Source organism: Tenrec ecaudatus, chromosome 11, assembly GCF_050624435.1.
Source record: "Tenrec ecaudatus isolate mTenEca1 chromosome 11, mTenEca1.hap1, whole genome shotgun sequence".
Taxonomy (NCBI): Eukaryota; Metazoa; Chordata; class Mammalia; order Afrosoricida; family Tenrecidae; genus Tenrec; species Tenrec ecaudatus.
In genome coordinates this window covers 48551150-48577094 of record NC_134540.1, presented here as the reverse complement: position 1 = coordinate 48577094, position 25945 = coordinate 48551150, and the positions used below count along the sequence as shown (strand labels likewise).

General features: G+C 44.8%; 1 protein-coding gene across 1 annotated transcript in view; it reads right to left on the bottom strand.

The window, feature by feature from the left end:
* The window catches only part of DNAJC15 (DnaJ heat shock protein family (Hsp40) member C15), a 70673-nt gene extending 49681 nt beyond the window's left edge, over nucleotides 1-20992 (bottom strand). Inside the window, exon 1 of the mRNA XM_075563631.1 lies at nucleotides 20836-20992. Coding sequence (XP_075419746.1) covers nucleotides 20836-20940 — 105 coding nt within the window. The 5' untranslated portion in view covers nucleotides 20941-20992. The remainder of the gene's footprint in view (nucleotides 1-20835) is intronic.
* Between the last annotated feature and the right edge of the window lie 4953 nt (nucleotides 20993-25945).

Here is a 25945-nt window from a genome sequence, read left to right as displayed (position 1 = left end):
ACCTGGGCCAGGTAATTGCAATTCAGCCAATGGGAGCGACCTGGGGTCGTTCACCATGCCTCCCCCCGGGAACCCTTGAAAAGGCAGGGACCAGAAGGGAGAGGGGCTGGTCTGGTCGTCTTCGTGGGAGGAGAGAGATCCTTGCATGACCCGGAGCAGTCTCTGCCAGGCCGCATGATCAAAGGAATCCTATGGGTGCCGCATAAAACCTGAAGCTTCTTTTAACTCTCATTAAATTCACTTGCATCACGAGCCCGGCTTCGGCGTGAAATCTTTCTCGGGCGGAGCCAAGGACCGAGGTTGGAATCTAGCCCAGAGAGAGAGACCTAACATAAGTACTATGCCAAAAGGGTTCCTAAAAATGGGAGAGGGCTTCAAAAAAGTCTAGCAAAGCGGAATGAGTGGAAAACAAATTCCCATGGACTTCTTGCGGCCCCTATACAGTCTCAGAGAGTCATGGCTGGGACAGAGAAGCAGACATGCTTGCAGATGGTGAGAGCAGCCAAGGGAGACAAAGCAGGAAAGCCTCCACAACGGCCAGCAGGGCGCGTGACCACTTGGGGGAAGACTGCAGGCTGAGGAAGGAGGGTGCAGGTCCTAAGGGGAGGGCTGCCTGGAGTTTGAGGAGCAAAGTGCCTGGACTGAATGAGAGGGCGGAGCAAGCCAGCAAGGAGGAGACCAGGGTGGGTCATGTGGAGAGCACTTCCTGTGCAGTGAGTGACAGGGCAGATTTCCTTTTAGTTATTTCCTCAGCAGAAGTCTAAGATGTCCCCATTGAGGGTCAGAGGCAGAGACAAAGAACTGAGTTAAGAACCTGTTAAAATAAACAAAACGAGGGATTATGGGAGTGCAGACCAAAGTGGTTAGTGATGGCGGGAAGGAAAAGAGGAAAGTGGTCAGCCGCTGGCTGCATTTGGGCTGGCTGAGCGACTAGACGTGTGCTGTGCGCCAGAAAGAGCAACCAGGCAGGCACGCTGGGGAAATGGCGCAGCCCTTTGCTGCAGGGAAAGCCGGCGGGAGGGCAGGGGAACATGAGCTCTCTTTTGGACTTGTTTTCCTAAAAAATGTGCCATGGTGAGCAGAAGGAAATAAAGGGCACGGGGAGCAGTGTGGGAATCCATCACACCTGAGGCCCAGAAAGTGTCTCTGCGAAAGGCAAACAAGAATGAGCCTGATGGCTCAAACCATTCTCTCTGGTAACTTGTGGAGACTCAACTCTCAGGGGTTAATCACAGCAACTCTTTTCTGCTGAGCTCAGTGTTTTGCTGCCTTACTATGTGGTTCAATTTCCACAAGGACAGCTCTTTGAACTTAACCAACAGCAAGTGGAAGACAGAAGAGAGGAAGTGAGAAAGACTGCTGCTGAGTCAGCAGAAAATGGAAAGCGAGAAGCATGGTAAGTGCTGCTCAAAATATGGAGGTGGGGGATTTATATTCAAGGAAGGGCAGCACGCACAATGCAATCACAGTAGGATAACAACTGTTAGCAATGAGCCCACCACAGACTCGCCAAGCCAGCTATGGATTTCACAGGTCCTTACCTAATTTGGGCAATCCATATGAATCTACCTGGCCCTTGCCGTTATTATCCCACTGCCACATGCAAACACATTTGAGCATCGCTCCAAAGGCTCACTCTTGAAAACTTCCCATTAAGTAAAAAGGATTGGCAAAGTTTACTACATTTCTATTCACTATTTTTAAGTCACTTAATTTCCCCTAAACCGCAGACAAGATAATTTCTACAGCAAGATTAGTGAGTACACAAAATAGCAAATTAAATTAAAAAGAAAAAGGTAACTAAACAATAAAAGTCAAAAACCAAACAAGGTAAGAAACAAAAAACCCTTAGGCTTATTGTGGAAGTACATCTCCCTTCTCTGTCTGCTCTTCAAACGTCAATTCTGACTCTAAATAACTATTTCGGAGGAAGAAGTTCTTAAAAGCAGCTTGCATCCACCCGGTGGCCCACTAACGTGAACCTTGTCTCCACTGTCAACTAATCACGTAAGCAGCTTTCCCTGCACTCACTGACCTAGGCTGACTAAACGTGGCTGCCATGGTCTTGCCCAGTGGAAGCTGAATCCTAAATGTCTCCAGGAGCTCTGGGAGGCCCTGGTTCCAGAGGGGCGTGGCCAGCCAGGCTCTATGTTGGCTTGCAACTCCTTAAAACAGGATACCTGCTGTGTTTCGGGACCACAAAAGAATGCTTCAGGCATAACCTTTACCTCCTTCATCCGTCACCAGTTAACTCAAAATTTAAACATTTAATCTCAGCACCCATGACACTATGCTAGGGGTAGAGACCATGAGATAACCCTCACCAAGGTTACAAATTGATTCTCAAACTCAAAGCAAAACATGCATGTTCTCTGAAACAACTAAGTTTGCTTTTGAAAGTATTTTATTTCTGCTTCCACTAATCCAATCCCTTCTAGCGCTTATAAAATTGTGAGCCAGGAGTATTTCTGGGAGTGATGGAAGCATGGCAATACTATGTGTCCTAAGTCTCAAATGCTGGCATATGAGGAGGTTCCCCCAAAGAAACCAGAATGGTGCTGGGCAAAGAGGAGCTTTCGTAGTGCGCATTTTTCTCTCTAGGCGAGCATCAAGCAAATCACTCTGAGTTAGTGCACACAGTGGCGTCACCTGGGAAGGTTCTCACTGGTCACAGGGAATTTTTTTCATAAAAGCATATTTTACTCAAACTTCATTTTCTGGTGATGGTTGAGTTAAGAGAACAGAGTACAGCTGTGAAATTTTGTTTCCTGCACGGGAAAAATGCCACAAAAAACTGCTGTTGAACTGCTGTTCAAATGATGCTGGACACAGCTTCCAAGGACTATGAGAAATCTCAAATGTATGGATGGTTTTCTCATTTAAAAAAAAGTGAAATGTCAATTGATGACCCCTCATTCTGGATGCCCATCAACTTGCCGATGGATGAAAATGTCAACTCATAGGGCATTTGGAGTTTGTTCTACCAGGTCAGACTGCTAATCAAGCTTTCTATTTATAGATCCTGAAAACAATGCATAACAGTGGACAACAAAAAAAGGCCTGATTTGTGGCAGGCAGGGGACTGGATTTGCCACCATGACAATGTACCTGCTCACACAGCCGTCTCAGAGTGCCAGTTTGGGGCAAAAACCAGCATGCCTCTCTTGCCCCACACACCTGACTCATCTGATTTTGGCTCTGTGACTTATTTTTGTTTCCATGAGTGAAAAGGGACATGAAAGGACAGCAATCTGACGAAGTAGAAGAGGTGAAGAAAAAACAAGGGAGGTGCTGTCAACCATCCAAACAGATAGGTTTGAAAAACGTTTCCAAGAATGGAATCGCAGAGCTGATAAATGTATTAAATGTAATGTGAAGAGAAAACTGTACTAGACCAAGGGTCGGCAAACCGGCTCTCCATCCACACGTGGTTCTTTCGTACATACATGTGGCTCTGTAGTAAAATGTAAAATGAAAATAAAACCCTCATAATTTCATTTAAAGGTTATTATTCAGATAATGGTTAGATTTCATTTGCTTATAAAAATATATTTATGGCTCTCGGGTAATTTTTAAATTGTTATGAGGGGCAGGATTGGATCTTTCATATCAAAAGTTTGCCGAGCTCTGATCTAGACTATCCATAGTGAAACCTGGTACAAGACCAGCCTTTCTCGTGGTGAAGGAAGAGAATCAGTGGGCAGAGGCACTGGAGGTAAGATTGCCCGCTTTCCTCAAGGGTCCTGAAATAAGTAGCCTGCTGAAAATACTCCATCCAGTACAAAGATTGTGCTCCTAGGTGAATGTTAGCCATTTATTCTGGCACATCACTCAGAGAAAGATGAATCAACTACAAAACTTTTCTAAGCATGTAAAACTATCAGATAGTAATTAGACTTCAAACAAAAATTAAACCTTTCAATTAGCTTTCATGTTGACACTAGGACTATTATACAATTAAAAACAAACAAACAAAACAAACCCTGTTGCTGTCAAGCCAATACTGATTCAAAGGAGCCCTCTGGAACAGAGTAGAACTAACTCCCCCATAGAATTTCCAAGACAGGCTACCACATCGTTCTCCAGTGGATCAGGTGGGTGGGTCTGAACAACCAACCCTTGTTAGTAGCCAAGCATGTACACATTGGACAGCGAAACCCTGCGAAAGACAGAACCTGAGCAAGGCGGAAACTTGTCAGAGAAGAAAATCTCATTTCCCTCTAAGAAAGAGTGAGAGAAAAGTGGTACAAATGTTCCCTGGCAAAGGCAGTGCATTTCCAGACCCAGAAAACAAGGCTGCCCCGTCCCAGGTTGCATTGCCTGTCTATATTCACACTGACTGAGTCAGAAGACAGGCAGAGACCTGAGAGTGAGAGAGAGAGGCTGACGGTAGGCATTCTGCTACAGGCCTCGCCCCCCTAAAAGAAGCAGAATTCTGTCTAGTCAGTGGACCGCATTTCCCCTCTGAGTTAGGTCCCACTCTACATCTGAGCCGGCACACGTTGTCAGATGTCACTCTGCGCTGCAGCTGCTAGCTCTGATTCAAATAGCTGGACTACCTCGGTTCTATCCCCATTGTCCTAGGTAACACCTCTCCCCTCAGTTCCATGGCATTTTATTCAGCAGAGATCACACGTCCCGCCTGCCCATCCTGACAGGGAAGTGTCACCGAGTGCAATCATATTGTCAGAGTAGACCAGCGCTGGCCTTTGGTGTCACCACCCTTAGAATTCTCTATTCGTTTCAGAAAATTGAACACCCCCCTCAAGAAGTTCTGTTTTTAAAATCCTACATTGAATATAATGTGATAGTTGGATATGGAAGTGGGATTACTAGCCCTTCCTTCTAATTTCTTTTGGACACAATCCTCCAACAATCAGCCACACCCCCAGCACTGAAGTACTATCATTTCAGCCAGCAGTTCAAGTCTTCCAGATTGCCAAAGGGGTGGTGAAATGGGCAATCTCTTACACTGACTCTGGGAATTCAAATTGTACAATCTGTCTCCCAGGTAATTTCAGAATAGATACAAACAGCCTGAAACATGGCTACATCCTTATGCTCAGTAACTATCATCAAAAAATGTTATCCTAGTGATCAGAAGTGCATAAAAACGTATATAAGAAAAGTCAACACTGCATTATTTAGAACACAAAACCAAATTAATTTGAATGCCTAAAAGAATTGCAGAACACCTAATGTAAATCAACAATTAAATATTAAATTACTGAGAAGTGTTTAAAGGTCATATGTATAGTAAAGAATAAAAGGTTAGGCAATGAAGGGCAGCATATATATATATAGAGAGAGAGATAAAAGAAAAAAGTATATAGACCAAAATATTAACCCCAAACCAAACTTAGTGCCATAGAGTCAATTCTGAGTCATAGCAGCCCTTTGGAAAAGGGCAGAGATTCCCCTTTGGGTTTCTGAGACAGAAGAAAGCCTCATCTTTTTCCCACTGAGCGGCTGGTAGTTTCGAACTGCTGACCTTGTGATTAGCAGCCCAAATAACCAGCATGTAACCACTCCACCACCAGGGCTCCTCAAAATATTAACAGTAGTTATATATACAAGACAGCTTCAGAAAGTTCAGAAGGGGGGAGAGAAATTAAAAGATAATGAAAAAATTAAAAAGATAATAATGGAAATGAAGCCCTCTTATACTCGTAGTACAGACCTGTAATCATTAAAACAAAGCCTTAGGATCATGGCCTTTGGAACCAAGAAGCAGTCCTTGGAATAGAACAAGGAAACACTGCATGGTTTACAATTGAGAAAGGTGTGCAATGAGAGTGGTAACCCTTCACCAGACTGATTCAACCTGCATGCTGAGCACAGAAATCTGCAGCAGAAGACCGATTTAAAGTGTTAAAGAGCAAAACTGTCTCTGAGGACTGAAGTGAGCTGCCCAATCAGTGGCTCAGCTGCATGTGAAAGTGGGCAATGCAGGCGGGCTGCAACACTGAAGCGCCTGAGATCGGGTGTAAGGTACTGAAATTGTCACGGCCTGCCAGAAACACACACACAGTCTGGGAAGAACAGCCGTAATGCTCCAGAATCAAGGACGGCAGGACTTCATCGCATGTCCCGAGACAAGTCCCTGGAAAAGGAGATCATGCGTGCTAAACTAGGGAGTCGGGGAAAGCGGGTGGATTAGCACAGCGCTGCAACCCTGGGCTCTGATATGATTGTCAGGGTGGCCCGAGACCAGCACGATCTTGTTCTGCCGCACGTGCAGTTTCTGTGAGTGAGGTTTGACTAGAGAGCACTTAACAACACAATTACTATACAATACTACTGTAAAGTTATTTCTTTAAACGGGAAAAGATGATAAAGGTTATTAAAAAAGAAAACCCTTAGGAAGATCCCACCCAGTCCGAGGAGATTAAGAACACCAGACCCATGGACGCATCTGTTATATAAATTCTAGAAACAAGTTCTTCCTAGTTCTCTTCAAACAAGAACACTCATCTTCAATATCTCCGTTTTCATCCTTGCACTTAATTTTGCACCTTGAGCATACAATTGATTCTGTTTTGTTTCTAGCAAGCTTCCTCCCAATGATGCACTCCTACAAACACGTTTTTATTGTACTGACTTTGAAGACCCTGGCAAATACCCCTTAAATGCTCTTTGCTCACATCTGATGTGCACCTTCCCCACCATGCTTCGTAAGTGTTTGTTCTTCTGGCCTGGGAAATCATCCCATTTTCTGAAAGCTCTTTTACTGTAAGGCAGTACTTTCTTACATTTTTTGAGTGGTAATGCTTAAAAGCTTAAAAATCATTACACGGCATTCTTTCCTTCGGTTTTTAGTTAGCTGACATAAAATTAACTGTGCTTTGAAGTTTAAGAATGTTTTAACATATCATAAAAACTGGCAGTGCCTGAGAAGTATAAAGCCAACAATATAAATCACTTCTTTGGGTCTGGACTGCATCAATGTCTCCTATCTAAATACTGGAGAGATAGTATGGGTACATTTAAACTTTAGTTACTAACAACATATCAATATTGATTCATTAATTGTTGTAAGTGTGCCATGCTGGTAAAGGTTAACAATAATGACTGAGGTGTGTGATAAATGGGAATTTGCTATACTGATTTCTCAATTTTTCTGTCAGTCTGAAACTATCCTAGTGATAAAGGATATGTAAAAGCGGGGAGATGGCGGGGGGGGGGGGAGTTTATACCTGGTATTTAGATTCTCAGGAGAACTGAAACTGTTTGCTCAGTCCCTGATGGCAATGAAATAATATTCTGAAAGCATAAACAGTGAAAATACAACTATCATTTCCCTGACACTACTGGCTAACTGGGTCGCTATGATTCAGCATGAACTCAGCAACAGAGAGCTTTGCTTGAGTACTGGCTAAGTGAGTGGTGTCAATGGTTAATATGCTCAGCTGCTGAGAGGAAGGAGGATGGTTCAAGTCTACCCAAAAGTACCTAAGAAAACAGGCCTATTAACATGTTTTTAATTAATCAGTTTATTTGGGGGCTCTTACAGATCTTATAAAAATCCGTAAATCAATGCTTTCAAGCACACTTGTACATATGTTGCCATCATCACATTTTCAAAACATTTTCTTTCTACTTGAGCCCTTGGTATCAGCTCTTTTCCCCCCTCCTTCCCACTCTCATGAATCCTTTATCAATTATTTTCGTATCTTACACCATCCGCTGACTCCCTTCACCCACATTTCTGTTATTCATCCCCCTGGGGTGGGTAGTAATGATATATCCATCATTGTGATCGATTCCCTCTTTCTCCCCTTCCCTGTCCCAGCCCTTTATGGTATCGCTAGTCCCCCTACTATTCCTGAGGGGGTCTATCTGTCCTGGATTCCATGTTTCAAGAGCTTATCTGTACCAATGTACATATTCCCGTCTACCAGGATTTGAAAGGTAGAACTGGGTTCATGATAGTGGGGGGGGGGGGGGAAGAGAGAAGCATTAAAGACCTAGCAGTGAAACTGTGGTATCAATTGTACAAGAATGCTTGATGTGATCGAACTATGAAATGTTATGCTATCTGTAAGAACTCCCAATAAAATGATTAATATAAAAAAAAAAGACCTAGCAGCTCTCAACCTGTGGATCTCGACCCCCTTTGGGGGTCAAACTTTCCTTTCACAGGGGTCGCCCAATTCATAACAGTAGCAAAATTACAGTTATGAAGTAGCAACGAAAATAATTTTATGGTTGGTGGATAACCACAACATGAGGAACTGTATGAAAGGGTCCTGGCATAGGGAAGGTTGAGAACCAATGAACTAGAGGAATGTTGTGGGTTTCGTCAGTGCTATACTGTACCGTCTGGCTCGTCCCTTCCTTAAGACCCGTCTGTACGGGGATGTCCAATTGCCTACAGATGAGCTTTGGGTTTCCACTCCAACCCCTCTCGTTTACATTGAAATGATTGTTCGTTTTGGAACTTTTCATGCCTGCTATTCCCATCCACATCTCATGATCATACAGGCTGGTGTAGCAACCTACTTCAGAGAGGAAGGGAACCTGCTTGGTATGTATGGCCAGTCTAGTCAGCATTTGGAACTCCACAGCCAAACTCACTGACCTCGAGTACACAGAACTGCTCCTGTGGGCTTACGAGACTGCAACCCTTTATGGGAATAGAAAAAGCCCCATCTTTCTCTGGAGGAGCAGCTGGTGGTTTCAGACTGCTCAGCAGTCCGACGCATAACCACTATGCCACCGATGCTACTAAAGGCTGAGTGGGACCATGCAAATAAGGGATACAGGACTTTAATTCAGGGTTTCATCAGTTTCACTATGATGCTGGGTATGAAAGTGAGCAACCTCAGAAACAGAAACAGGTAATCTCACAACCATCAAGAAAGAGCCATCAGCTGAGAGCCTGGACGATCCCTACCTGAATCAAAGACAACAGAAGCCACAGCAGTGAGACCGAGAGAGAGTGAGAACAAGGTTGGAGCAGAGCAGTGCTGAGACCTTGAGACAGAGCTGCACTTCACTGCTGAAGACTGACACTGACTGTGGTAACCTGCTCACTTCCCTAATAAATCCCCATAATCTTGAGTATTGTCTTTGAGTTCTGTCTGACTACCACAAAGAATTATTAAAACCAGCAGAGAGAGAGTGCTTTGGGAGGGATATTTGGTCTTAGAATAGGGTAGAGAAGATGGGAGACAAAGGCACGCCTGACTGCCTTCTACTCCTGTAGTCTCAGAAACTCTCAGAGGTCAGTTGGACCTTGTCCTGTAGGGTGGCTATGAGGTGGCATCCGTTTGATGGCAGAGAGTTTGGGTCACATTACTGCTGTCAACATCACCCCCTCTGCACTCACAGTACCGCCCACTATAAGACAACCCTACTGCTGTGCCCACTTGCTTTTCTATCCTTTGCTCTCAGGGCTCTAGGCTTCATTTTCCTGAAGCCCTCCACCTGGTGCACCCATGTACACACACTCACTCACTCACTCACTCACTCTAATCTAAGGTTTCCGAGGCTGTAAATCCTGACAAGAGCAGGCAGACTTCTTCCTGCAAGAGTGGCTAGTGGGTCTGAGCCGTGGTGGACCTTGCAGTTAGAAGTTCAATGCTGACCCAACTGTCACGAGGGCTCTGAGCACACTCACTGCCTTGGAATCCATTTCAACTCTTATTGACCCTAAAGGGCAGGCACGACTGTCCCTGTGGCTCTTTGAGGCTGTAAATCTTTAAGGGGGCAAGGAGCCTCCTCCTTCTCCCTAGTTTCAAACGGCTGGCTTGTGGGTAACACGCTGATGTGTAACCCACGACCCCATCATGGCAGTTCCAACCAAACTCCCATCTGGCGCACAGTGAAGTTCCATTATGGGAACTGCAACCAAGGAGATGAAACAAATGTTTAGGAATTATTGAGTGGAAAATTGACCCACTCTGTAAACTTTCATCCAATGCACAATAAAAAAAATCTTTTTTAAAATAGGACAAATATTGTATGAGACTCTATTAAAAGGATAAATACCAAGACAGAAGCAGGAATCCATTCTCGGGTCATGTAATCTCCTAATCAGTCTCTCGAGCAGCGAGGCGGTGTGCCTAATGCTCATGACCCACCTGTCACTTCCCTCTTTGTACATCTGAAACCCACTTTGACAGCATCGGCCTCACCCCAGGACCCGTCACTTTCTCATGTGGGGAGACAGAGCGCAGGCTGGCCAGTTCCTGCCATGTACCATTGTTCTACAGTCACCCCAAATCAACTGACACTCCTACCAAAGTGCTCAGAGACTCGTTAAGAGAAATTCAAGTCCAGAGATAAGTGTGTGAGGGAGTGTTGGGGTGGAGGGTGGGGGAATATGTCTTTGAGAAGGTGGTTATACCTGTTGGTGGGTAAATCACAACCATGTGGGGCAACCCACTACTAGGAAAACTGCTCATTTATACAGACCCCCCAAAGGGAGAATACACCCAGAATTATGTTTCTAACTGGGTACTTGTGAGGTAGTTTCCATCCAACCCTTGGTGACCCAGGCATGCTACAGACAACCAGACACTCAGTCCTTCTGAGGTACACAACATTCTTCATTGATCGCACCAGAACGTTCTAATTTGTAAACCCCACTAAGCAAACTGGAATTTACGTTAAACTCACCTATATCAGATTTAAGAAAATGGCGCACTCCCTTGGACTCAAGGCTGAAACAAGCTAGTGTCAGAAGGAGCAGCAGACTGCTATCACAAGGTTAGGGAAATGGTGGCTGGACTTTGGTTCGGACATTGCTTTAAGGGTGGCCACTCTGAACTACCAGCTATTTGCTATTTCCATGCTCTCTTTGTTTTTTTAATGACATTTTAACCTAGCAGGCACGGTTCTGCCTGTGTGACTGAGAGTTGAAAGTTTTACCCTATCTCTACCTCTCACTGTTTGCGTAAGTTTTTGACCAGTCCAAATCAACAATCCACGTATTTGGGGTATAAAAAAAACTGTCCCATACATATATAGCTTCCTTTTCTAAACAGTATTTGACCTTCTATAATACTGGCTAAATTAATGATACTATCAATATTACCGTATGCCCCGTGGGGAGGGTCTACAAAGTCCCCAGTAAAAGGAAAGTGATGTCTCTAAAGCGGAGCAGGGATCTATGTAAGCAAAAGACGGATGAATGGCTTTTGAGCTGGCACTTAACTGTAGCCCTAATCTAAGTACAATCAATTCTTATGAAATGGCCTTAATTCATCTATTTTAAAAAATGTTATTCAGTATCTATAATCTGCCAGTGCTGTGGTAAGCAGTAAGGGTAATTATCCAAGTCAATCAGACACAATTCCTGCTGAGACTTTCCCAACAGTTTCAAGTTTAGCAGTTGATCAAGTTTTCTGAAAACAAAATCCAAGCCTGACTCCTTTTAGTTTTTAATACAGCCCCTCACCTCAGTACCATACTTAACAACGTGGGACCTATGAATACCTGCTGAATTACTGACCGAGTAAATACATGATAACTTAATAGAGTATGTCTTGAATTGGTCATTTGGATTCGATTCAACTTGTCTCCTAGAGCAGAGGGTCAGCAAACTATGACCCTGAGGCCAGTGTGCCCCTCCAAATGTTTTGTAAATAAAGTTTTATTCAAACACGGCCACATGTATATATCACATCACCATCTGACTCTTAATGGCAGAGTTGAATAGTTGTGAAATAGCCCATATGGCCTTCAAAACCTAAAATATTTATTTGACAGTCCTGGAAAGTGGCTATGTACCTTTATTCTCACCTCAAGATATATTGTTGTTATTATTAGATTCCATATCAAATCGGTTTGCCTCAGAGCAAGTCAAATGGACAGCACAGTAAAACTGCCTGGTCCTGTAGCATCCGTGTACTTGTTACGTTTGAGCCACTGGTGTGCCCATGGTATCCATTCATTTCACTGAAGGATTTCCTGTTTGCTCATCCTCAATTTTGCCAAGGCAAGATGTCCATCTACTTTATCAAGCATGATGTCCTTCTCCAGGAACTGGTCCTTCCTGATGATATCTCCAAAATATGTGGCACTAACAGAGCATTCCAGCTGTACTTCTTCCAAGACAAGTTTGTTCACACTTCTAGTATATACTCAGTACTCTTCACCAACACCATCATCCAACTGTACTAATTCTTTTTCACTGTTCCTTACGCATCACAAGTGCCAAAATATAGCTTCCACATATTTTGTTTCAACAACAACTTTTAGACTACTTTGAATTAATAATCTTTAAAAACAGAATCCATATCTACTGGAGACACCAGCTCTGTTTAATTGGAGGTATTACTAGCAATAAAATGTCAAAAACCTGAAAAAGAATGTCAGAAGGCATCAGAGTATTGTGTCTCTGAATACAAATAGCATTATTCGATGTTCATATTTAGTCCTACGTTACCGTTTCAACAGCAGCTCGTGTCGCGTTTTGGGCTACGTGTTGGGTTGCTAACCGTAAAATGAGCAGTTCCAACCCACCAGATGCTGCAAGGGGCGAAGATGAGGCCACATGCACCCACAGAGATTCAGTCTCTGAAACCGTACACAAGGGTCACTATGAGGTGGGATGGACTTGATGGCAATTAAAAATGGTTACCATTAAGAAATCAAAGTGGGATAGTCTCATTTATTTTGCTCTTTTTTCCTTAAGCCTGTCAGTTCAACATTCAAAAAACATTCCCCCAGGTCTCTATTCTCCTTCCATACAGCTGTTTGACTCATTAGTCAATTTAATCATTCAACAAATATTGAGGGGCATCTGTGCACATGTTACTACGCTGGGAACACAGAAAATAAAGATCTTGAATGTCCTAGCTCTGCCTACAAAGAATATAATTTCAGTTCACATGTATACATATTTTTAAAAGAGAATGTATTGTTTAAATAATACCAAGGCATCAGCAAGTGGGCTGAGCCAGGTATCTCTTCCCACAACCTCGTCTCCAATATCCGAACGTTGCGCACATGTGGGCGTGCACACAAGCGCACATAAAAATGACTTTACATGCTCCACTAGTATGAATCAAGGAATTTCAAAAAGCTGGAAAATAGCTCATTCCATCACAGCTGCTATTGCTGAAGAGAGAGAAAATCATTATAAATTCCCTCAGGCATTTTATTCTTTTAACAGTTTGAACAGTAAATAACTTCCTAGATAAATACAAACTGCCTGAAACTCACAGCCATGGAGTCAACTTCAACTCACAGAAAGCCTGCGGGACACAGCAGACCTGCCCCCCAGCAGACCACCACTTCCTCCCGGGAAGCAGCCAGTGGACTCTAAACACCGATTTTTTCCTGGTTGGAGGTCAAACACTAACTTTGAGTCACCTAGACCCCTTCAAAGTGCTTGCTGTGATAAACGCTAAAACTTTTGTCCTCAGATTCCAATATTTGAGTTGAAGATAAATAATAGTTGTGTCGCACGGAAATTAATAATATATATATATATAATTCCCCCCTTTAAAAAAAGAGGGAGTAGTAATTGGGATGAAGAATGCAAAAGTGGAGGCTCACTCATTCAACAACTACTTATTTAGCATCACCATGGAAATATAAGGTCACTTGCAAGTATACCAAATAGGCTGCTAAGTTCAAGACAAAGTATTGAGCAAGGCAGAACCAGACCCTGGTTCTCCCTAAAAAAGCTAACAAAGGTGAAAACTATACATCTATGAATATAGCATTAGAATCTAACACCTATGCCTATTTATTAACTCATTGACTAAAAATTAAATTAACAGCTCTTCATTTGATAAACAATCAACAATTAAGTGACTACAATGTCCCAATTAACGTGCCAATTAAAGTCACAAATGCAAAATAAAGTTTATGCCTCTGCGGACTTCACAGCCTGAGCTGCTATTACAAATATGGATTTAAAAAATTTTGATACTTTAAAAAATACTTTTATTAACAGATACCATCATCAAAACTTGTATAACTTTTCAAGGAAATAAATAGGCTGAAACAACTCTATTCAACTCTATGGGGTAAGGGGACTTCAAGTTAGAGAAAGCTACTTATCAGTAAGTTGAGTCTTAAGTAATGAGAAGTTGGCCAAGCAAAGGCAAAGAATTTCATATAAAAGTAAAGTCACAGAAGTATGAACTTTCACAAGGGAAACATGAGAGACCAATGTAAATACAGCACAGGGTATAATGCAGTACAGTAAGTGAGTAAGTCTGGATCATAGTCAATTTGTAAGAAGGGGTGCTATTACCTGAGAAAGCAACTGTAAAGTTTAGCAAGGGTAACGTTTTAGAAGCAGAGACTTCCTAAAAGCCCTGGTGGTATAGTGAGTTACACATTGGTCTGCTATTAGCAAGGTTGGCAGTTTGAAACCATCAGTCACTCCTTGGGAGAAAGATGAGACTTTCTAGTCCTGTGAAGACTTGTTGTAACAGAAGGCCACAGGGGCAGGTCTAACTTATCCTACAGGGTCGCTAGGAACCGATTTACTGGTAGTGAGTTTGGGTTTTTTGGCTTACTACATATGGACAATTTTCAGTACGATTATCAAATATTCCCTAGGCCATTTTTTCCCTTTCCTAACATTTAGCCCTTTCTGTTATCAATTTTATTTCCCTGATCATCATGGGTCACTACCTGGCCCAACAATTCCCAACAAAAGCAGTTATTTTGAAAATCTGTATGTACTTTTTTGCTAGCTGCAAAAGTTTCGAAGGGAGGAAGGCTAAGATACTGTTCCTCGAATAAATGCAAACCACTTATCTACAAGTCCTAAAATGTAAGGGGCAATCCTACAAGCAGAGTGTCTGCATTTCTCAAGATTTACAAACATCTGAATGGATATTACCCATAAAATCCAAATCTGCAGTGTCTACTCATAGTGACCCTACTACAAGGCCGAGTAGAACTGCGCGATGTGGTTTCTGAAGCAGACAGCCACATCCTCCTCCTGCTGCTGCTGGGCACTTAGTGACTCCACCAGCTGCCCTTGCAGTTAGCACAACCCTTACTCATCCTGCCACCAGAGCTGCCGTGGTGGGCGTTACCCAGTACCAAACTCACGACCATCAGGTAAAGACTGAGTCACAGCAATGCTGTAAGACAGGGAGAACCATGCTGTGGCTTTCCAACACTGTAATTCTTTTTTTTAAACATTTTATTAGGGACTCATATAACTCATCACAATCCATACATACATCAATTGTATAACGACCATCTGTACAGTCTTTGCCCTCATCATTTTCAAAGCATTTGCTCTCCACTTAAGCCCTTTGCATCAGGTCCTCTTTTTTCCCCTTCCTCCCCACTGCTCCCTCCCTCATGAGCCCTTGATAATTTATAAATTATTACTTTGTCATATCTTGCCCTGTCCGGTGCCTTCCTTCACCCCCCTTTCTGTTGTCCTTCCCCCAGGGAGGAGGTCACATGTAGATCCTTGTAATCGGTTCCCTCTTTCCAACCCACTCACCCAGCATCGCCCCTCACACCCCTGGTCCTGAAGGCATCATCCACCCTGGATTCTCTGTGCCTCCAGCTCCTATCTGCACCAGTGTACAACCTCTGCTCTATCTAGACTTGTAAGGTAGAATTCGGATCATGACAGTTGTGGGGGAGGAAGCATTTAGGAACTGGAGGAAAGCTGTATTCTTCATCGGTGCTACATCGCACGCTGACTGACTCATCTCCTCTAGACCCCTCTGTGAGGGGTTCTCCAGCGGCCGACAAATGGGTTTTGGGTCTCCACTCTGCACTTCCCCCTCATTCACTACACTATAATTCTTTACCAGAGCAGAAAGCCTGTTTTCTACTGTGGAGCAGCTGGTTGTTTTCAACTGTTCAGTTTGCATTTAGCAGTCCAATGCGTAACTACTATGCTACCAGGGGTGCTCCTTGGGGGACATTAGGAAAGTAAATACCGTATATACTCGTGTATAAGCCGAGTTTTTGTGCTGAAAAACTGGGGTTTGGCTTATACACGGGTCAGTGGTACCTCAGCGAGGTGTAACATCTCACTAGGGACCCTGAGGTAATGGAGGAGCGCCCGTTATCTCGCAGGTGATTGCCGTTTCTCAGCTGTTCATTCAAAGCCCCCCTGACACTGCAGAGCTTTGAATGTTTGTTTACTCACATCTAACCAATCAGAGCCGTCCTATGACGTGTATCTTTGAATAAGCCTTTTAAAGACCGTGTGAGAAGGATGTGGCATGAATGGGTGTCATCTCATCAAGCCCGACCAACAAAAGGAGAAAATCTCATGAAACCTGACATAGAGTTAATAGCAAAGTGGGTTCGAGATGCACGGGAAGACATTCCAGAAGACATGGTGCGGCGTGCCTTCCAGAAATGTAGTATTAGTAATGCTATGGATGGCAGTGAAGACTGCGCTTTGTATGAAAATGACAGCAGTGATGGTGATGACAGTGATCTCAGTGAGGACAGCGTCTATGATGACCTCACACCGGCTGAAGCTCTGCATTGGGATATGGATGATGAGGAGGAATCCAGTTTTCAAGGATTTTTAACTCTACATTTTAGCTTGGTTGCTGATTGAGCTCAGGGAACAGTACTCTTAAGGTATCATTGCTGATTCCTTATTGTTTTTGTTGAACCTATTTTCCACTCACTGTGCTGCTTTACTAGTGTTAAATGACTTGTCCTTTTGTTTTTTACTTAAAATAAATATTTAAATACATTACCCCACTGAAGTCTCAATTTTTTTAGAAATCATGTTATTGGGGCTCATACAACTCTTATCAGAATTCATACATATGATGTCTCAATTTTTAGTAATTTTCATTTGTTTTACTGAAACTCACCAATAGCTTCTGCATTTTCCACCCTAGGCTTATACTCGAGTCGATCAGTTTTTCTGGTTTCCCAGGTTATAATTAGGTACCTCGGCCTATACTTGGTAGGCTTATATTCGAGTATATACGGAAGCTTGTTTGTGATGATCTTAGTCTTAATATTATTGTATCTAAAATACATTGGAGAGAAAAAAGAAAAACCCTGATTATGATGATTTGGGTTCAAGTTTACAGAGTAAATCCATTCTCCATTCAACAAGTCATGAACAATTTGTTTCATGGCAGTGACTTGGTAGATAGTTCTAAGTGCTATCTCCTTGATGTTACTGATCTTGGCTGACAGCTGAGCTTTGAGAATGAGCTCTGGTCTGGGCCTGAAAGGTGACTAAGAGCTATAGCTGCAGGGGTTCCACCAGTCTCTTAGGGACCATGACCCTGAGACTGGTTGTTGTCCCACATTTCCCTCCACTCTATCCAGGACCTTACAATGTGATCCTTCAGAGAGAGCAGTAGTAGAGTCTGGGCATGACCTAGTTCCAGTCAGAAAGTCCTGGAGGCTCTGGTGTGCATGCTCCATCAGTCCAACTGACTAAGCGTTTTCATGCATCTTTGATTTTCTTCACTTGTTTTGTTTCAGAAGAAGAGACCAAAAGTCGCACCTTTTAAGTTATTTTACTGGAGACTGAATTCTTCAGAAGTGCAACTACCATGTTAACTGCGAGCAGATCCTACTTTGCTTTGTTCCACATGTCACTGCTAAGTTGTTCATGGCCTGAGACCCTGTCACGAACAACGTCTTGAACTGCCAATAGAATTCATCGGGGCTCAGTCTCAGCTGGAGCTGTTGTATTCATGCTGGTCCTTTGTATTGGTGCAAAAATGCCATCCAACAATTGCTTTATTGTATCTTCTAATATAGCCATGACTTGAGTATTTGCATATTGAAATCGACTTGTTTTCTAATAAGGCACTTATTTTATCCCTGTGACAATTACACCATTATACTGCAGTTTTTTGTTTTGCTTTGAAATATGCTTATGGATAGATATTGCCTATGAATCTCATTTCAGGACGATAAGGGAGATTTACTTTACAAACTATTTGGGGTATGCCAGGTTCAGAAGCATTGCCTACCCATTAGCCTTCAAGTGCCTAGTATTACATATGCTTCCAAGTTGGTGTCTTGGGTTCTATACACGCCTTCTATGTAAAAGTATCTACAGATGTAAATATCAAAGAACGTACTTCTACCTTCAAAATGCCACAGTGCTCCCCATTGCCTTGAAAATCTGCCGGGTACTGAGATTTTTATAACCCTCCATAGGGAAATTCCATTTTACCTAAATTATCATCTCTATCTTGTCTACATTATAGGAGAAACGTCTCATTCAGAAAATCTTGCTTCTAAGGTGTCAGCTGTGGTGGCTATGTCAACTTGACCCTGTGTGAAAGCATAGGGGTGGAGTACAACCTATCAACTGGGTCACAGCTAGATGACGCCTCTTTACGGTTGTGGCCTTTTTCTAAGTGAAAGGGTACAGCCCTCTCTCTAGGCCTTCCCCTTCTTCCTATTTGGATGCTGGGTCTGCCTCCAGCTGTGGCCTCATGTGGGCTGCCAACCCTGGGAGCTGCCAACACCTTGCCATATTCCTCGCCTGTATCCACGCGACTACTTCACCTTTCAGTGTCATCGGCCTGTGGCTACCTGAATCTGAGGAGGGCTCTGCCATCCGACCAGTGGACTTGAGAGGAAGTAGGGTAGGAGGTCTTCCTGGTATAAAATTGTTTGATATAAAGTACAGTCAGAATGCTCCTTAGAGGCATGGATAGCAAGACTTCAGCTTACGTATTTTGGACATATTGTTAGGAGAGACCAATCCCTGGAGGAGGGCATCGCATTTGCCAAAGTGGAGGGGCAGCACAAAAGAGGCAGCCCCTTAACGAGACGGACGGTCGGACACAGTGGCTGCCACAGAGTTGTGGTATGAAACGGCGCGGATGGCGCAGGGCCATGCGGTTATTTTGTTCTACTGGGCACAGGGTCCTTACGGAATGGAACCGCCTCGATGGCACCAAACAATGACAACCGCAAGAAGAAAGCTCTTTCTTATATACATGTGTCACCGGTTTTGTTTCTCTAGACAATCTAGCCTAGCTATGCTTTGAGTGGAATGATCCTGGACAAAATCCTTACTGCTTTCTGAGTCTGTTTCCTCATTTCTTAAGTGAGGTTTTAAATAAACCTACTTTCGAGGTTATGGTAAGAATTACATCAGACATAGAGCTCGAAAAGTTTACTACTTAAAACGTTCAATTCAATAAAGTGATTTTTAAAAGGGAAAAAAAACCTTTCAATTCAACTTGTTCACTTATGTCTGACAAGGTTCTATGATGGTTCCTGAGATTCAAGAAATGTTTGTGAAATAAAAAGCTTAACTGCTTTCTGAAACTTTTTCAAGCAAGATCATCTGACACTGATTGCTTCAGAAACTTATCAACTAAAGATAATTGCAGACTCACTTCCAAATATTTTTTTACCAGAAGTAAATATCCAGATCCAGCTTTTAGAAAAGTTCTTAGTAATTGGAAAAATGACAGATCAAGATAAAAGATGGCACCAGACAGGGTATGATTAGTAAACAGACAGCATGGACAATACTGTGCATTTAGAGACAAGCCATCACTGTGGGCTAAAGTCGCATGGAGGGTAAGGAGAAGGGATAAAGTCTTCATCTTGTTTCCAGACTTGTGCCACTTAACACACAGCCTGCGTGCTCAGTCTGTTATGGTTCTGCCAAAAAGCATCAAAATGCTAGCAGTGCCCTCAAATTCCCCCAATCCACTCACTGCCATGCTGACTCATATCCCACATCCTTCAGATGGTTCGCAAGATGCCCCATGTTCTGATCCATTTACCTTTCAGAACCAGGTTGATCACTAGTCACGTGACTCCTGAGCACTTGAAGTGAGCAAGTGGTTTAACGAGCACGTGTAAAACGGGCCTTGGTGACACTGTGGGTTACGGGTTGGACTGCAGCTAACCAAAACAACAGCAGTTCAAGCCCACCAGCCCCTCTGCGGAAGAAAAGAAAGACGGTCTGGTCCTGTAAAGATATGCAGCCGTGGAAGCCCAATATAGCATCTACCAGTCAGAATCTACTCTCTGGCAGTGGGTTTGGGTTTTGAATGTGCAAACTTGCCTCCGTTTTCAAATATTAAAATATCTCATTAATATTTTTATGTTGCTTATAAGTTGAAATGACATTAACGTGGATATACTTCATTAAATAAAAAGCATCGTTAAAATTAATACCAGCTATTTCTTTTCAGTTTTTGTGAAGGTAGCTATTAAAAATGTCGACTAGACACTTCCTTTGGGCAGCTCTAATCTGTGAGGGTGATACCGGGTCCCCTGGGGGGGGGGGGCTGGAAAGATGAGGGGCGGGGTAGCAACAGCAGCAGATTAAAGCCCCAAACAACAAACTCACTGCCATCTCATGAACGCCGGCCCCCGTGAGTTTCTGAGACCGTGACTCTACCATAGCGGGAAGTCTCATCGTTCTCCCTCAGGGTGGCTGGTGGTTTCAAACCGCTGACCTTGTGGTTAGCGACCCCACACGGAAATCTCTACGCCCCCAGGACAGTTGCCCAGGTTGGATGGGGGACAAGGAGCTTTGGTACAAAAGGTTTTCATCGCCAGGGGACGCCGAGCGACCTCTCCTCCACCCGCTGCCCCTTGGAAAGGGGACATAGGACAAGCACGGTGGGGAAACCATGTGTCTGACGGACACCTTTCCAACTCCACCACGGCCTCGGGGTTCCCGTGCGCGTCGGGATGCTGCCCGGCCACACCACTCCTCCAGCAGCCCCCCGCCAGGCCGGTCCCGGTGCCCCCCCCCCGGGGGGACAAGCGTCAGCTGCGTCTTCGGGCGCCGTTTGCTGGACCCCCGAAGGCCTGGGAGCCCCGGGGGCTGGGCGCTCGGCCCGGCCCGGCCCCTCCACCGGCGGACGGCGAGCGCGGGGAGGCCGGCGGGGCCCGGGGCGGCCCGGCCGCAGGACTCACCAGCCCCCGGTCGAGGTCGGCGTCGGGCCGCGGGGAGGAGGGCGGCGAGTACTCGGCGTAGCGGAGCCCCTCGTCAGCGGGGAGGACGCCGCGGCGGGCAGCCATGGCGACGCTGGGCCGGCGCCGCGTACGGGGCGGCCGCGGGGACAAACTAGTGGAAAGAGCGCCTCTCGCGGACGCCCGGGGGTGAGCCCCGCGGCGCTGGTGCAGGGCGGGGCTCAACAGGCTTGGCCCGTCACCTCTGCCCCGTTGACCTTTCCCTTTAAGAAGCCAAAGGTTACACCCGACGCGGGACGGAAGTAGGATTCTTCCCTTTGGTTATTTCTGATTAGCGGGTCGCGAGCCTGTTCGGGCCTCCTTGAAGGCGCCTTGCCTCCGCCCAAGGTTTCCCAGATTGTGAAGTCCCATCCCTCCCTCTGGGTTCCTAGCAAGCCCTGGTGACCCATGGGAGCGTCCTGTAGGGGTTCCTTGCTGTATGGAATCTTTCTGCCAGCAGATCGCCAGGTTTTTCTTCTGGGTGGCTGTAGATCGTTGGGTTTGGAACTAAGCACGGAGCCTCGGGTCTCCTTGAGAGAAGCTTGGAGATTCCAGAGGCCATGCCTGGGGCTTCTTGACCAGCCTTCTTCCCAGCCCCAGTTACAGATCACACTTCTCTTTAATGCTTCCAATCTCCCCACCCAGGAAAGCAATGGATAAGACAAGTTCTTAGCTCTCTCCACCCATAAAAACAATGAAAGAGGCCGTTTGCTTAGTATGCAACCCCCCACCCCCCAGATGAATGACTATATTTAAGATGACATTAAAACGAACAAACTTCCAAGGAAGTAACTCTCACTCTGAACAAGAGGTTTTAGAAACTGCCACTTTGGTTAGGGAAAGACCAAAGGAGCTAGAAAATCCCACTGAAAAATACCCTAAGGGTATGGGAATTGTAATGAAGAATTCAGTTGATAAACTGCACTAATCCAAGGACCCTGTAAACTGAGAAGTTTTGAGGAGCACAAGTACAGGAGCCTGTGGGCGAACACGGCTCCTATGAACTGCTGCCATCAGAGAAAGTTAGGTGGAGGTTGGCTGTTGAGGCCATTCATCTGTGAAGAATGGACAAGAGTTCTTAGGTGGAAGAGGATCCGGATCCAGATTTTCAACTTGAAGCAAATACCAAGAAATGAAAAGGGCGCCATGTAGGACTGGGAGGGTGGAGAGAGGGTGGGGTGGAAAGGAGGAACCGATTACAAGGATCTACATATAACCTCCTCCCTTAGGGACAGACAACAGAAAAGTGGTTGATGGAAGTGGGTGAGATAGGACAAAGTAATGATAATTTATAAGTTGTCAAGGGTTTCTGAGGGAGGGGGCAGCGGGGAGGGAGGGGGAAATGAGCTGATACCAAGGGCTCAAGCAAAAAGCAAATATTTTGAGAATGATGATGCCAACAAATGTGCAAGTGTGCTTGATACAGTGGATGTATGTATGGATTGTGATAGAGTTATACGAGCCCCCAATAAAATGATTTTTTTTAATCACAATACTCCTCAGGGATGTGACCTTATTCCAGCAATTAATTTCCATCCGGCTCATCGGAACATTAGACCAATCAAGGATGCTGGTAATGTAAACAAATAAAGTGATTTATTGACTGGAGGCCCATGAGCTGGTTACTCGTTTATGCAATAAGTACTGAATTTCTGTTAGATATCAGACACTGCACCAGGCACGGGGTCTATCATGTCTCTGTTCTCTTAGAACTCTCTACCTGTGGGAGGATTCTGATGCTGGTCCCAACTATGTCCTAACAGTTCCAGGCTGCTGGCCTGCAGCAAAGGGATGCATTAGGGTGAGAGGTGGGTCGTCACCGTTCTTCACAGGATAGAGGCTGCCTCTCCACCGCTGATGAAAGAAAGTCAAGGAGCAGACTCCAGGGAAAGGGGGACCAGCATAGGGGAGAGACCTGGGACCAGCATAGGGGAGAGGAGAGCCAGGGAGGAAAGGGGGCTCAGCGAAGTTGTGCTTCAGCTCAGTCCCCCAACCTACTGTGAATGGCTGGCCACCTGGGGACTGGATCCTCTCTTCTGCAGCAGCCTCCAGGATTACTCAACAGCCAAGAGAAATCACATGCACAAAGATGACTCCATTTTCAGCCATTTGTATTTTGATGGCTCACCATCACCAGAAAGAAAAAAAAAGATGGAAATAAGAGCAATTCAAGACTCCTGTCTCCCACAAAGGGAGACGTGGGTGGTCCTAGGGTGGGATTCTCACCTTTCCTGCTGAAGACTTCCTCTGATGCCCAGCCAAGGTGTCTCCTGCTCAACCACCACCTGTTGGTCAGTGTACATTTGTCTTGCTTGGATGCTGACCAGATTTCCTTGGAGCTCCCGGACCATGAGAGACTGTCACTCTGCTTCAGACAATCAACCACTGGAAGCCCTAGGGAACACTGGAGTCTGGTTTGCTGCATCCCAAATTGAGAAGGATGAAGCACCAGGCGGCACTTGATTCCGTTGTGCATGGGCCAACGTGAGTTTAGACTCTCCATGGCTTGGGGCCCAACTGGACGACCCCTAAATAACAAAGCCTATGCCACAGAAGTTGATGCTGACTCATAGCAACCCTCTAGGCCAGAGTAGACCCCACATACAGGGTTTCCAGGGCTGTGATCTTTCTGGGTGCAGATCATCAGGTGGTTGCGCCTACAGATCCACTGGGTGTGCTTGAACTGCTGATTTTTCAGGTAACAACCAAGCGCTTAACCAGGGCTGCTCCACTGTGCATAAGCTGTTAGAACCCTAGAGGGTGGCTTATGTGTGGCCTAAGACCAAACTGCGTCTGAGGACCTGCACTCACATAAACAGCCGTAGCCTCCTAGGGGCATGTGGCTGCTGTGGAGGGGTGCCTCTGGCCCCATGCATAGTGGAGCGAAGCAGGGACTGGGCCTGCAGTGCAAACTCTCAGTGCGATAGTTTCCAGCATGTTATCAACTCACAAGCCACAGAATGAGGAAACTGAAGGATGGTTGTGGGACAGATTCATAGACTACATAAGTAGATGCATGATGCATATCCAGTCAAGGCCCCAGGTGGTGGAGTGGGTTACACCTTGGGCTGATTTAACCACAAAGTCAACAGTTCAATCCTATTGGCTGAATTGAGGGAGGTGCGGCTTTTTCCTTTCATCTAGATTATTAAAATTGATTAGATGGTAATGGGATTGGTTTTGATAGAAAAATTTAACTCACTGTTGTTGAGTCAATTCTAACTCATAGTGACCCTATAACACAGAGTAGAACTGCCCCTGTGGGTTTCTGAGCCCGTAACTCTTTATGAGAATAGAAAGTTTCAGCTTTTTCCCTCGGAGCTGGCTGGTGGTTTTGAAAAGCTGACCTTGCAATTAGCAGCCTAATGAGTAACCACTAGTCCATCAGGACTCCTGGTTTTAGTACATCTTCTGGTTTGAGTGTTATGGTAGTTACATAATCTGGTGTCAATTTGGGATGTGAGAGGATTAAGAGTGTAGGGGTGGAGTCTAGTTTATCAATCTAGTGATAGCCAATGAGCCCTCTGTGTGGGCATGGCCTTCCCCTAAGGATTCTGGGAACTCCAGTATTTCCTCCTTGGAGGTGGGAGACACTCTCTTGACCCACTCCCTGTGAGGCATTTCTGAGGAGAAGCCACATGAAGTTACCCTGGGGCCATCAGAGTTTTGAAGCTGAAGGAACCACATGGAGACCCCTGCCAGCACTGAGATGCTTACAATGCCACTGGATCCACAAGATTTCCAACCCACTGGCCTGTGATCTTCCTTCACTCAGCGTCATTGCATGTGTTTTGTGAGTCAGAAGAGGACTTCATAGATTGGTACTGGACATATGGGCTAATAATAGATTTATGAACTTGATCTGGACTTGGCTGAGATGTTTTCTCAATATTCAATTGCTCTTACATATAAACCTCTTTCTTATACACATATGAGTGTCTATGAATTTGCTTCTCTAGTCTACCCAGACTGACACAAGTATATCTATTAAAATCTGGGTATTATAAGTTTATGGAATGAAGGGTTTAATTAGGAAGGGAAAGACAAAAAAAAGTTCCTTAGAAGGGTAAAAAATGCAAAAATAACATTTGAGAGGCATTCATTTATATGATATTAAAATAATAGTAATGTCTTATCTATGGATTGTTATGATTCCCAAATTCCATTGTGGCTTTTTTTTTCAGTGAACCCCCAGCCACTCCCCTAGTGTGCTGTATGATAAAGTGCAACAGGCGCCATGAAGAAGGGGCTGGATGGTGGGTGGGGAGAACCAGGGCCTCAGGCTCTCGCGCTGACAGGAGGAGGAGAAAGGTAAGTTCTACAGATTGGTAAGAATGAGGCAGGCTTGCAAAAAGGGCTTAGGAAAGCTCGGCTGGCGATTACTACAACAAGGAATTTGGTTTTGCTAAAGCTTAAAGGATAAAGAAGAGAATGAACGTGGATAAAGGTGGACAGATAGTGAGACCAGGTTCACATATTGAACGGCATTGTACAATGAGCAAAGGCATTTAGGGTGTACCTTATAAATGAGAGCAAGCCATGGAAAAGTGCTGAATGCTGCCTAGACATGATCAGGTGGGCATGCCGGGAAGCTCACGCTGGCAGCAAGGAGCAAGGAGGTTTCTGTCCGAGGAAGAGAGGCCTGAACTAGGGTGGCTACACGTTGGGCTGCAAGGTCAGCAGTTTGCAACCACCAGCCAGCTCCGAGGGAGAACGCTGAAGTTGCATACGCGCATAAAGGGCCAGGTCAATCCTATAGGGTTGCTGTGGATCTGAATCAACTAACTGGCAGTGAGTTTGGTTTTTTGGTTTAAACTAGGGGAATTGCGGGTGAGATGGCTAAAAACCAAACCCATTGCCATGATTTCAATTCTGACTCATGGCAACACCATGCTAGAGTCTAGAACTAGGCTCTACAGCGTCTTTATGGAACCAGATCACCAGGCCTTTCTTTCATGGCATCACTGGGTAGGTTTCAACCACCCACCTTTTAGTTCATTTTTGAGTGCTGACCGACCACACTCCCCCAGGGAGCTTAGCAGGTACACGGGTGCTGTTGGGGTCATTGTAAGTT